The sequence below is a fragment of the Oncorhynchus mykiss genome, chromosome 14 (assembly GCF_013265735.2).
Source record: "Oncorhynchus mykiss isolate Arlee chromosome 14, USDA_OmykA_1.1, whole genome shotgun sequence".
NCBI classification, from domain to species: Eukaryota; Metazoa; Chordata; class Actinopteri; order Salmoniformes; family Salmonidae; genus Oncorhynchus; species Oncorhynchus mykiss.
Window position 1 is genome coordinate 27,325,432 of NC_048578.1, and position 12,953 is coordinate 27,338,384.

General features: G+C 43.2%; 2 protein-coding genes across 3 annotated transcripts in view; one reads left to right on the top strand and one right to left on the bottom strand.

The window, feature by feature from the left end:
* The window catches only part of macrod1 (mono-ADP ribosylhydrolase 1), a 119,061-nt gene that overhangs the window by 40,988 nt on the left and 65,120 nt on the right, over nt 1-12,953 (bottom strand). For both annotated transcript variants that reach the window (XM_021561605.2, XM_021561604.2), the window contains exon 4: nt 6,177-6,206. In XM_021561605.2, coding sequence (XP_021417280.2) covers nt 6,177-6,206 — 30 coding nt within the window. The remainder of the gene's footprint in view (nt 1-6,176; nt 6,207-12,953) is intronic.
* The window catches only part of flrt1b (fibronectin leucine rich transmembrane protein 1b), a 39,892-nt gene continuing 37,333 nt past the window's right edge, over nt 10,395-12,953 (top strand). Inside the window, exon 1 of the mRNA XM_036943228.1 lies at nt 10,395-11,044. The gene's annotated coding sequence lies outside the window, so the exon portion shown is untranslated. The remainder of the gene's footprint in view (nt 11,045-12,953) is intronic.

Consider the following 12,953-nt stretch of genomic DNA (forward strand, 5'->3'; position numbering starts at 1 on the left):
GTGTGGGCAGAACTGAAAAAGCATGTGCGAGCAAGGAGGCCTACAAACCTGACTCAGTTACACCAGCTCTGTCAGGAGGATGGGCCAAAATTCACCCAAATTATTGTGGGAAGCTTGTGGAAGGCTACCCGAAACGTTTGCCCCAAGTTAAACCATTTAAAGGCTGTCACGCCCTGGCCATAGAGAGGCTTTTTATTCTCTATTTTGGTTGGGCCAGGGTGTGACTGGGGTGGGCATTCTATGTCCTTTTTTCTATGTCTTGGCCAGGTATGGTTCTCAATCAGGGACAGTTGTCTATCGTCGTCCCGCATTTGCTGGGGGGACGCTGGCATCCAGCCAGAATGGGTGGGGCCAGCTCTGCGCTCGAGACCGCCAGTGCACCTCCACGGCCCTGTGTATCCGTTCCACTACGCACCAGGCCTCCGGTGGCAGCCCCACGTACCAGGCTGTCTCTCCGTCTCCTCCCTCCAGGTGCTCCCTCCTGTCCGGAGCTGCCAGAGCCGCCCTCCTGTCCGGAGCTGCCAGAGCCAGAGCCGCCCTCCTGTCCGGAGCTGCCAGAGCCGCCCTCCTGTCCGGAGCTGCCAGAGCCGCCCTCCTGTCCGGAGCTGCCAGAGCCGCAGCCCCTCCTCAGTCCGGAGCCGCAGCCCCTCCTCAGTCCAGAGTCGCAGACCCTCCTCAATCCAGAGTCGCAGACCCTCAGTCTAGAGGCGCCCTCTACGAGGGTCTTCAGTCCGGGGCCCGCTGCGAGGGTCCCGCACCCGAGCCGCCGCCGTAAGAAGGCCCACCCGGACCCTCCCCGTTAGAGTCAGGTTTTGCGGCCGGAGTCCGCACCTTTGGGGAGGGGTACTGTCACGCACTGGCCATAGAGAGGCTTTTTATTCTCTATTTTGGTTAGGCCAGGGTTTGACTAGGGTGGGCATTCTATGTCCTTTCTTCTATGTTTGTATTTCTATGTCTTGGCCTGGTATGGTTTCCAATCAGGGACAGCTGTCTATCGTTGTATCTGATTGAGAATCATACTTAGGTACCCTTTTCTTGCACCTGTTTTGTGGGAAGTTAATTTTGAATTTGTTCAGGGCACATAGCCCAAAGCTTCACGGTTTGGTTTAAATAAAGAAAATGTACGCTTACCATGCTGCACCTTGGTTCAGTTCTTCAGCCAGCCGTGACAAGGGCAATGCTACCGAATACTAATTGAGTGTATGTAAACTTCTGACACACTGGGAATGTGATGAAAGAAATAAAAGCTGCAATAAATCATTCTCTCTACTATTATTCTGACATATCACATTCTTAAAATGAAGTGGTGATCCTAACTAACAGGGGATTTTTACTAGGATTAAATGTCAGGAATTGTGAAAAACTGAGTTTAAATATATTTGGCTAAAGTGTTTGTAAACTTCCGACTTCAACTGTATATGGCTGCCAAATATTTGATGAAGAACCAAAAACTACAACAGTTAGTTGAATTAGTCTAAATATATGATCATTAGCACATAGTTTGGAGGGCTCTCAGATATGAATCTTAATATAGCCTATAGATAGAATTAAATACTTCCTGCGCAGACTGAGATGGTTGCCTTGCTTCGCGTTCCTAGGAAACTATGCAGTATTGTTTTTTTATGTGTTATTTCTTACATTGTTACCCCAGGTAATCTTAGGTTTTATTACATATAAGATATATAGAACTAGATATCTAGAAGAGCAACGTCAACTCACCAACATTACGACCAGGAATACGACTTTCCCGAAGCGGATCCTCTGTTTTGCCCACCACCGAGGACAATGGATCGGATCCCAGCCGGGGACCCAAAACAACGACGCTGTAGAAGGGGCAGACGGAGCGGTCTTCTGGTCAGGCTCCGTAGACGGGCACATCGAGCAACGCTCCCGAGCATACTACTCACCAATGTCCAGTCTCTTGACAACAAATCCGTGCAAGGGTTGCCTTCCAGAGACACATCAGAGACTGTAACGTTCTTTGTTTCACGGAAGCATGGCTCACTCGAGACACGCTATCGGAGTTGGTACAGCCAGCTGGTTTCTTCATGCATCGCGCTGACAGAAACAACCATCTTTCTGGTAAGAAGAGGGGCGGCGGTGTATGCCTTATGATTAACGAGACGTGGTGTCATCATAACAACATACAGGAACTCAAGTCCTTTTGTTCACCTGACTTAGAATTCCTCACAATCAAATGCCAACCGCATTATCTACCTAGAGAATTCTCTTCGATTATAATCACAGCCGCAGATATATCCCCCCCCCCCCCCCCCCCAAGCAGACACATCGATGGCCCTGAACGAACTTCATTTGACTCTATGTAAACCACATATCCTGAGGCTGCATTTATTGTAGCTGGGGATTTTAACAAGGCTAATCTCAAAACAAGGCTCCCTAAATTCTATCAGCATATCGATTGCGCAACCAGGGCTGGCAAAACCCTGGATCATTGTTATTCCAACTTCCGCGACGCATATAAGGCCCTCCCCCGCCCTCCTTTCGGAAAAGCTGACCACGACTCCATTTTGTTGCTTCCAGCCTATAGACAGAAACTAAAACAGGAAGCTCCCGCGCTCAGGTCTGTTCAACGCTGGTCCGACCAATCGGAATCAACGCTTCAAGATTGCTTCAATCACGTGGACTGGGATATGTTCCGCATTGCGGCGAACAACAACATTGATGAATACGCTGATTCGGTGAGCGGGTTTATTAGCAAGTGCATCGGCGATGTCGTACCCACAGCATCTATTAAAACATTCCCCAACCAGAAACCGTTGGTTGATGGCAGCATTCGCGCAAAACTGAAAGCGCGAACCACTGCTTAAATCAGGGCAAGGTGACCGGAAACATGACCGAATACAAACAGTGTAGCTATTCCCCCAGCAAGGCAATCAAACAAGCTAAGCGTCAGTATAGAGACAAAGTAGAGTCGCAATTCAACAGAGAGGTATGTGGCAGGGTCTACAGTCAATCACGGACTATAAAAGGAAAACCAGCCCCGTCGCGGACCAGGATGTCTTGCTCCCAGACAGACTAAACAACTTCTTTGCCTGCTTTGAGGACAATTAAGTGACACTGACACGGCCCGCTACCAAAACCTGCGGGCTCTCATTCACTGCAGCTGACGTGAGCAAAACATTTAAACGTGTCAACCCTCGCAAGGCTGCAGGCCCAGACGGCATCCCCAGCCGCGTCCTCAGAGCATGCGCAGACCAGCTGGCTGGTGTGTTTACGGACATATTCAATCCATCCTTATCCCAGTCTGCTGTCCTGACATGCTTCAAGGGGGCCACCATTGTCCCTGTTCTCAAGAAAGCTAAGGTAACTGAGCTAAATGACTACCGTCCCGTAGCACTCAATTCCGTCATCATGAAGGGCTTTGAGAGACTAGTCAAGGACCATATCACCTCCACCCTACCTGACACCTAGACCCACTCCAATTTGCTTACCGCCCCAATAGGTCCACAGACGACGCAATCACAATCACACTGCACACTGCCCTAACACATCTGGACAAGAGGAATACCTATGTGAGAATGCTGTTCATCGACTACAGCTCAGCATTTAACAACATAGTACCCTCCAAAATCATCATCAAGCTCGAGACCTTGTGTCCAAACACCGCCCTGTGCAACTGGGTCCTGGACTTCCTGACGGGCCGCCACCAGGTGGTGAGGGTAGGTAACAACATCTCCACCCCACTGATCCGCAACACTGGGGCCCCACAAGGGTGCGTTCTCAGCCCTCTCCTGTACTCCCTGTTCACCCACGACTGTGTGGCCATGCACGCCTCCAACTCAATCATCAAGTTTGCAGACAACACTACAGTGGTAGACTTGATTACCAACAACGACGAGACGGCCTACAGGGAGGAGGTGAGGGCCCTCGGAGTGTGGTGTCAGGAAAATAACCTCACACTCAACATCAACAAAACAAAGGAGCTGATCGTGGACTTCAGGAAACAGCAGAGGGAGCACCACCCTATCCACATCGACGGGACAGTAGTGGAGAGGGTAAAAAGTTTTAAGTTCCTCGGTGTACACATCACGGACAAACTGAAATGGTCCAACCACACAGACAGTGTGGTGAAGAAGGCGCAGCAGCGCCTCTTCAATCTCAGGAGGCTGAAGAAAGTCGGCTTGTCACCAAAAACCCTCACAAACTTTTACAGATGCACAATCGAGAGCATCCTGTCGAGTTGTATCACTGCCTGGTACGGCAACTGCTCCGCCCATAACCGTAAGGCTCTCCAGAGGGTAGTGAGGTCTGCACAACGCATCACCGGGGGCAAACTACCTGCCCTCCAGGACACCTACACCACCCGATGTCACAGGAAGTCCATAAAGATCATCAAGGACAACAACCACCCGAGCCACTGCCTTTTCACCCCACTATCATCCAGAAGGGAAGGTCAGTACAGATGCATAAAAGCAGGGACCGAGAGACTGAAAAACAGCCTCTATCTCAAGGCCATCAGACTGTTAAACAGCCATCACTAACATTGAGTGGCTGCTGCCAACATACTGACTCAACTCCAGCCACTTTAATAATGGAAAAATTGATGTAATAAATGTATCACTAGCCACTTTAAACAATGCCACTTCATATAATGTTTACATACCCTACATTACTCATCTCATATGTATATACTGTACTCTATACCATCTACTGCATCTTGCCTATGCCGTTCTATACCATCACTCATTCATATATTTTTATGTGCACATTCTTATTCATTCCTTTATCCATACACTTGTAAGGTAATTGTTGTGAAATTGTTAGGTTAGATTACTCGTTGGATATTACTGCATTGTCGGAACTAGAAGCACAAGCATTTCGCTACACTCGCATTAACATCTGCTAACCATGTGTATGAGACAAATAACATTTGATTTGACATTGAATCGCCTCAACATTAGAGTAAACCACTTTTGCAGCTTCAAAATGACTAACAAATGATTTTGATAATGAGTGACAAAAGGTAATGCAGTAACATCCAGTTCTTATACATGTGTAGCAACTTAGTGATTATTACAATAGCAACATTGTTGTTACATAGGACGTTGATTTATAGTTGCATAATAATGGAGTTATTCCAGTAGAATAAGAAACAGTCACTATTCCTCTTGTGTACAGTAGCTACAAAAACTCTAAGCTCATTGCTATGCAATTAAAATGCAATTACCAATGTATTATATAACATGCTAACAAAATGTTCCAAAAGTAACTGCAATTGTATAACACAGGAACAATAACGGTTTAATGTTAAGTGTTACTGAGAATGCCAACAGTAACAACATGTCTATTAACTGTAGAAAGGAAATATCCAACAACTTGAATCAACTATAGCCAAGGTAGGTGGAAAATCATGTTAGTTTGTATTCTGAGCAAACTATCCCTTTAAAGATGTTATAGTGTGTGTTTGAAACAAGAACACTTACCGTCAGATGGACAAAGAGGTTCAGAGTTGTTTTTGCTAAGCATCCAACTTGCTATTTGCAATGTTCGCAAATGGCTTAGAATTTCCCTGCAGTATTTTCGGGTATCATTAAATGAATTGCAGCTTTCAACCTTTTCATTGGCATGTTGAAAGAGTCATATGGTTGTTGAGAGTCAAAACGTATCTATACTTATCTGTACAACTTATTATTGGTTAATTGGTTTGATTATGTACACCTGGGTCAATGGACATTCAGAATGAATATTTACAGAATGTTCAGATAGAAATGTATTGTGTAGATCAAATATGACTGTCAGATAGACTGGAATAGTAGAGAAGATTGTTTGTGCTCTATTCATTCTATTGTTGTCATCAACATCCAGATACAGCCCTGCCATTAGTTGAAGGCAGCCAATCCAATTGTTTCTGAAAAGTAGTCACTTCATGAGATCTGTATTGAAATATTTTTGGAAAGTAGTTGCTTTCTCAGATCTGTATTCAAATCGTTTTAAAAAGTTGTCATTTTTTTTGGATCTGTTTTTGGGATTTGACTAGTTGTAGTCACCTCCAAAGTAAGTAAACCCCAATTTTTATTTTACTTTCGATGAAGCATAGTTAACTATAGTTATCCCAGGTCTAACACACACACACACACACACACACACACAGTATTCTTTCTCTCCAGGAACAAGGGAACAGAAATAACAGAGTAAAGAGCGACAGAATGACTCACCTCCTCCTCCCCCCAGCAGAGTCTTGTTGGCTGAAAGATAAAACAGAAAAGAGAAACATCATGAGAAAACATTCTTTATAATGCAAATATACCTTCTAGCTGGCAGGATTGTATAGCCCTTCAAGGTCTTATTCCAACCTTCCTGGAAATAAACAGCAGTATGACTGAGCCATATATATATATATAGCTCTGGGATTGGTCCATTGTGTCATCAGCGCTGCCTCTGACTTATGACCTTTGATCTCAGTGATGTCACAAGCTCCATCCTCAGCCTTCATCACTCAATTGATTTGAAGCGGGCTGGAATAAAATTCAGTTATTTCGGTTCCTGCCCTGCCACCAGGAGTCATGATCCAATACAGAGCAACTTTAACCTGACAGGCTGGTCGATATGAGGACACCACAGCACCACACCAGCCAGATGCAGCACTGGACACTGGTTCAGTGTGTAACTCTTCTGGACAGCTAGCCATTCAGACAGGGAAATACAGGGGAGAGGAGAGAGAACAAGAGGGAGAGAGGGGGAGATTTTAGACATTGATATTTGGGACAGACAGCATCCCGCCTATCCAGGAGCCTCTATTCACATGGTCTCAAGAGAGGAGCGGCCGAGAGGAGAAAAGAGGAGCGAGAGGAGAGGAGCGAGAGGAGGCAGCAGAATGGCAACATCTGTCTGTCCCTCTGGAAGACAAAAGCATTAAAAACAGAGCCCAGCGCATGCACAGCCAAAACATGTCCATGTGCATGCACAACCACGCACACACACATATCTCACACACACACACAAAGACGTGGACCGACAAGATTGGATGTTGGTGTAACCATGGAAACTCCAAAGCCCAAAGGTTTGTTACTAAAACCTAGTTAATTAGAGAGAGTGAGAGAGAGTAAGAGAGAGAGAGAGAGAGAGAGCGAAAGGTGGAAAGAGCGAGAAAGAGGGATAGAGAGGGGTGGAGAGAGCGAGAGAGAGATGGGTGGAAAGAGCGCGAGAGGGAGAGAGATAGAGAGATGGTGTCAGAAAGAGGTGAAATAAGTACTTAGCCTGTAGAGGTGCCTCTCCCACTTCTGTCAGTTAAAGGATGAACGTGTGAGAAGAGAGAGAAGAAAGTGAGACAGGAGGATGGGCAGAGAAAAAAAAGAGAGATAAAGAGAGATGGTGTGTGAGGGTGAGAGACTGGGGAGACAGAGGGGTGTACCGCTGTTACCCCAGGGAGAGAGGTTTAACATCTGTTAAACCCTTATGTATCCTTCACCCCAGAGAAAGAGGTGTGAGTGAGTGAGTGAAAGAGAGAAATAGAGAAACTGAATATAAATCCTAATATACTGTATATCGCTGTAAATTAGACTCTTTCCAAGTGTTGTACAGATGTAGGATCTTAATTTGAGCCAGTTTGCTACAGAAGAAAAAAATTATCCTGCAAATCAAATCAAATTTTGTTGGTCACATACACATGGTTAGCAGATGTTATTGCGAGTGTCGCGAAATGCTTGTGCTTCAACAGTGCAGCAATATCTAACAATTCCATAACTACTACCTAATACACACAAATCTAAGTAAAGGAATAAGAATATATACATGAATGATGAACAATGACTGAGTGGCATAGGCAAAGTGAAATAGATTGTATAAAATACAACATATACACATGAGATGAGTAATGCAAGATGTGTAAATATTATTACATGGCATTATTAAAGTGACTAGTGATCCATTCATTAAAGTGGCCAATGATTTGGAGTCTGTATGTAGGCAGCAGCCTCTCTGTGTCAGTGATGGCTGTTTAACAGTCTGATGGCCTTGAGATAGAAGCTGCAAGAGGAAATGTGAATTATTATGAGGATTATATTTCATGGACATTTTTGAAGGGGTTGATCCATTTTTCGTAGGGGTAAATCATGTCTGAAATTTCAAATGGCATGTTACAAACTTCAGAAGCCTTTAAACCTCAAATACACTACGTTTTAAATATCCTGCATTGCACAAAATGTCTCCTGCAACAGGGTGATCAAATTAAGATCCTACATCTGTAAATGATGATAAACTCAATACATGTTTCAGTTAAAGCTAGAATCCTTAGTCGCTACATCAATTTATGGACGTATAAATGAATGATATGTACCCACTGATTCTAGAAGAATGTAACTTCTAAATGCCTCATGAGCTTAGTTGAACTGTCATACCCCATCAGAACTACAAATATAATCTTGTTTAACTCCAATGTGTGTAAACAAACACTATATCGACTTACGCTATGATTGTGATATCATGGATGGCCAGTCCTTGCATCCATAGCTGTCTATGAATTTGAGAGTGGTTACATTTCTCCAGGCCCATCCTCAGGTTTTCACCCAAACAGAGGCGAGGTGGCCACTTTGTTATTGTTCAATTAGGGATTCCAGATTAAAATGAAGTATCTGCTGATAAGTAGTACTGTTAATTTTTTTTTTTTTAGAGGGAGGTGACACTGGCGGCACTGAGAATGAGAGAGAGAGAGAGAGAGAAAGAGAGAGAGAGAGAGAGAGAGAGAGAGAAAGAGAGAAGGAGCAGCACTACATCTCTGTGAACATAAACTAAAAAGATGGAGCGTAGCCTACCTTCTCCTGGAAAGGGAAGTCATTCAATTATGACTGGACAGACACACACAGAGAAACACACAGAGAAACACACAGAGACAGAGAAAGGGCACGGAATGGAGGGGAATAGGTGATGTGTACCAGACTTTGCTTTCTGCACTGAAAGGATGGACAGAGCAAGGGTGACAATATATCAATTGAAAGAAAAGATGGAAAGAAAATCTTGCTGTGACTGACAATGAGAGAGTGAGTGAAAATCAGTGGAGGCTGCTGAGGGGAGGACTGGAACGGAGTTAATGGAATGGCATCAAACCATGTGTTTGATGTATTTGATACCATTCCACTGATTCCGCTCCAGCAATTACCACAAGCCCGTTCTCCCCAAATAAGGTGCCAGTGTGTTAAGGCTGTTTGTTTGTGTGTGTGTGTGTGTGTGTGTGTGTTTCTACTGTTGTGGTGTATTTAGGGACGCTTGGAATATACTGTAAGACTGAATCCTGTCTTGGTTTCATAACTGAACAGTGATGCTGAGGATGATGATGATGATTCTTATGATGTTGCTGCTGATAAAAACAACAGTTCTGTACAATGTATCCAGAATATATATTACTCTATAATCCATCAGCTCATCTCCTCCATCTCCTCTCTTTTATTCCGTAAGCAACATGTCTGTGTGTTGTTCTCTCTCTGCCCTTTCACCTCTTATTCCCCTCTTTCTCCAACCAAACCTCTCTTTCTTCCCCTCGTTGATTGGATTTTGTACATTTGATTGTACTTTCCTTGGTCAAAAAAACAGGAGATTCGTAATTAGAGACTGCTCTACAGTGTCCTAATAACAACCTTCTGAATCTGTGAACACACGCAGCTGAAAAGTCACAGGCCTGTTGTAGCCTAAAATAACCACTTATCTAGTAGAATAAACCAAGGCTATATCTCTTTTCAGGGAAATACTAAAGCCTATTTTTCTGACAAAACGGTTTGAGTTATTTTATGCACAGTGTAATTTATGCGGTGTAAAGTACTTAAGTAAAAATACTTTCAAGTACTAAAGTAGTTTTTAGGGGTATCTGTACTTTACAAATTATATTTTTTAACTTTTGCATCACTACATTCCTAAAGGAAATGATGTATTTTTTACTCCATACATTTTCCCTGACACCCAAAAGTACTCGTTACATTTTGAATGCTTAGCAGGACAGGAAAATGGCCAAATTCACACACTTATCAAGAGAACATCCCTGGTCATCCCTACTGCCTCTGATCTAGTGGACTCACTAAACATAAATGCTTTGTTTGTAAATGATGTCTGGGCGTTGCAGTCTGCTCCTGGCTATCTGTAAATAAAATAAAACATTTATATTGTGCCCTCTGGTTTGCTTTATATAAGGAATTGAAAATGATTTATACTTTTGATACTTAAGTATATTTTAGAAATTACATTTACTTTTGACACTTAAGTATATGTAAAACCAAATACTTTTACTCAAGTAGGATTTACTGGATGACTTTCACTTTTACTTTCATTTTCTATTAAGGTATCTTTACTTTTACTCAAGAAAATGCTACTTTTTTCACCACTGCGCAAAGCCAACAGGTGTGGGTCAAACTGAATGATTAACTGAATGATTAACTGAATGATTAACTGAATGATTAACTGAATTAAAAGGACAATATAAAAAGAGCTGGTTGTGTTGCACATGGTGGACTTGAACTAGTTTCTGGTTTTCAAGGCAAGGCTAGTGTAACTGAACCACAACGACCTGCTGAACAGACAGAAGACCGTGAGCTTCACGCGCAGGGATCACAGCACGGGCTCTTGGTAACACCTGGGTTGTCCTTTACCAAACGGACTCAAAAAGAGACAATGACATGATATAGGCTATAGATCCATAAGGCTGTATGGAAAGGTTAGTTAAAATGCATAACCATAGACAGACTAAAGCAAATGTTTTAACAGATGTGACACCTATTTTAACATTAGTTCAGGGTGAAGTTATAGGCTACAGTTCTATTGTTAGGCACAGACTCCGAGCTCCCAAACAAAGCGACGCAGGGAGCTAGGGAAACGGAGCGCAACGCTTATTTAATAGGTTAGTGACTCTTTCCCTCACACACACACACACAGAGAGAGAGAGAGACACACTGGGATGGAGATGTAACAGCCGTGCGAAGGCGGTTTCCACAGCGATGAAGCATTTTGGAGGCAGTTTTTAACCGCTGTACATAGAAGAGAGAGAGAAAACGATCGACTCGACAAGCCTGAGATCGGCGAGGGAAGACCAGAATAAAAAAAGGTAGTATCATTCTATATGCTAAAGTACATAAAAACAGCTTCAAATGAGACTTTACATGGTTCATTTTAGGATAAATGATATCGGAATACAACAGGTTTATAAGAGGGGGAATAGGACAGAAAGGGCACTCTTACACACTTAGTATTTGTGTGGTGCATATTGTTTTGTATTGTTTGGATAAACAATTCATCCTGTGTGTGTGTGTGTGTGTGTGTGTGTGTGTGTGTGTGTGTGTATACTACTCAGGCCAAGCACAAAGGACTACAGGTCAGCATAGGATTTAAAGTTTTTTGTGTGTTTTCACACACACACGCACACTAAGTTGTTTACACAAACGCAACATATTGTGCAGCACAGCATCTCAAGCACAATAACCAGGAAAATATGACAATCAGAAGTAATTTAAGCATACAAACACAACAGGGTTTAGAGTGCATAGAGATCAGTTGTCTTACAGTTTCACTGGGCATGAATTAAAAACAACAATATGCGTTACACACACACACACACACACACACACACACAAACACACACACACACACACACACACACACACACACACACACACACACACACACACACACACACACACACACAGGATTATTACAGAGCAAACAGAGCCATATTGAGATTAGAAGGAAATTCTCAGTGCCGAAATGTAACAGAACATCAGATTAAAGACAGAGAGAGCTGGAGAGAGAAACACTGCACATTGGCAACATGATGAGGAGAGAATGCCCAGAAAATACAACAAAGACAATTGTAAAACCAAGTTCCAGTCCCAGCACTTGAGTAATTTAGGCTCTACTAGTCCAATAATTTCAGAGAACTGTGATTTCAACTTCAATTCAGTTACAGAATTCAGTCAAAATCAAACAATTAAAAACATACAACATCATCATGGTTAGACCATGCAATATTATTTTACCTAACTGGTCTGGTATCATTTTACACAATGTCGGCTGATGTATTAACGATGTATAAAAACAAAAGCAACGAAACCTTTGTGTAGGGGTCTATTTAAAACCAAGGCCCCAACCTCTAGGAGACATTCTGGAGATGACATAGATTACATTCTAAATAAAGATATTAGAGGGATGCATTACAGTGAGGGGAAATTCATGGTCCATCTGAGTACACACACACACACACACACATTACATAATAGTGGATTATGGCATTAAAGAGCAGTGTTTTGCAGCCCTAGTTATTGGCGCAGGAGTACAATATCACAATACACCAGACCCACACTGCTGCAGTAGGAGTCACAGAGTGAAGTTCAGGGACTGAATTTATTTCAACAGAATATAGACTGTAACCTTTACTCCCTCACTATATCCACTCTGAATGTTTATGTGTGTCTCTCTGATGAGGTGTGTATGTGTGTGGGCCTTGGGAGGGGTGTGTGAGGTGTGCGTATTGTTAAATATGTGGGCCTCTGGAGTGAGTCGTGTGTGTGTGGTGGCGTGTGTGTGTGGTGGCATGTGTGTATGAGCAGTGGTGTCCAGCACTTAAATTGCCTGTTTATTCTCAGGGTCTGCATCATTCAGAGATAGCGAGGAAAGAGAGAGAGAGAGAAAGACATGAAGAGAGAAATGATTTGAGCTGCATCAAATAGGCTGCATTTATACAGTAGACTGTGATCATGCTTGCTACGTGTTTGACAGGGAGATGAAGCTGTGTGTGTATACAGTGTGTGTGTATACAGTGTGTGTGTATACAGTGTGTGTGTATACAGTGTGTTTGTATACAATGAGTACTTTGTGTGCGCATACAGTATGGGGATGAGAATCTGACTGGGATAATTATTCCCTACTCAGTTTAAAAGGAGCCTTCAGCTTGGAATACGCAACTGATTTATGCAAAACATATTCACTGTGTTTGTGTCGGTCTGTGTGAGTGTGTGTCG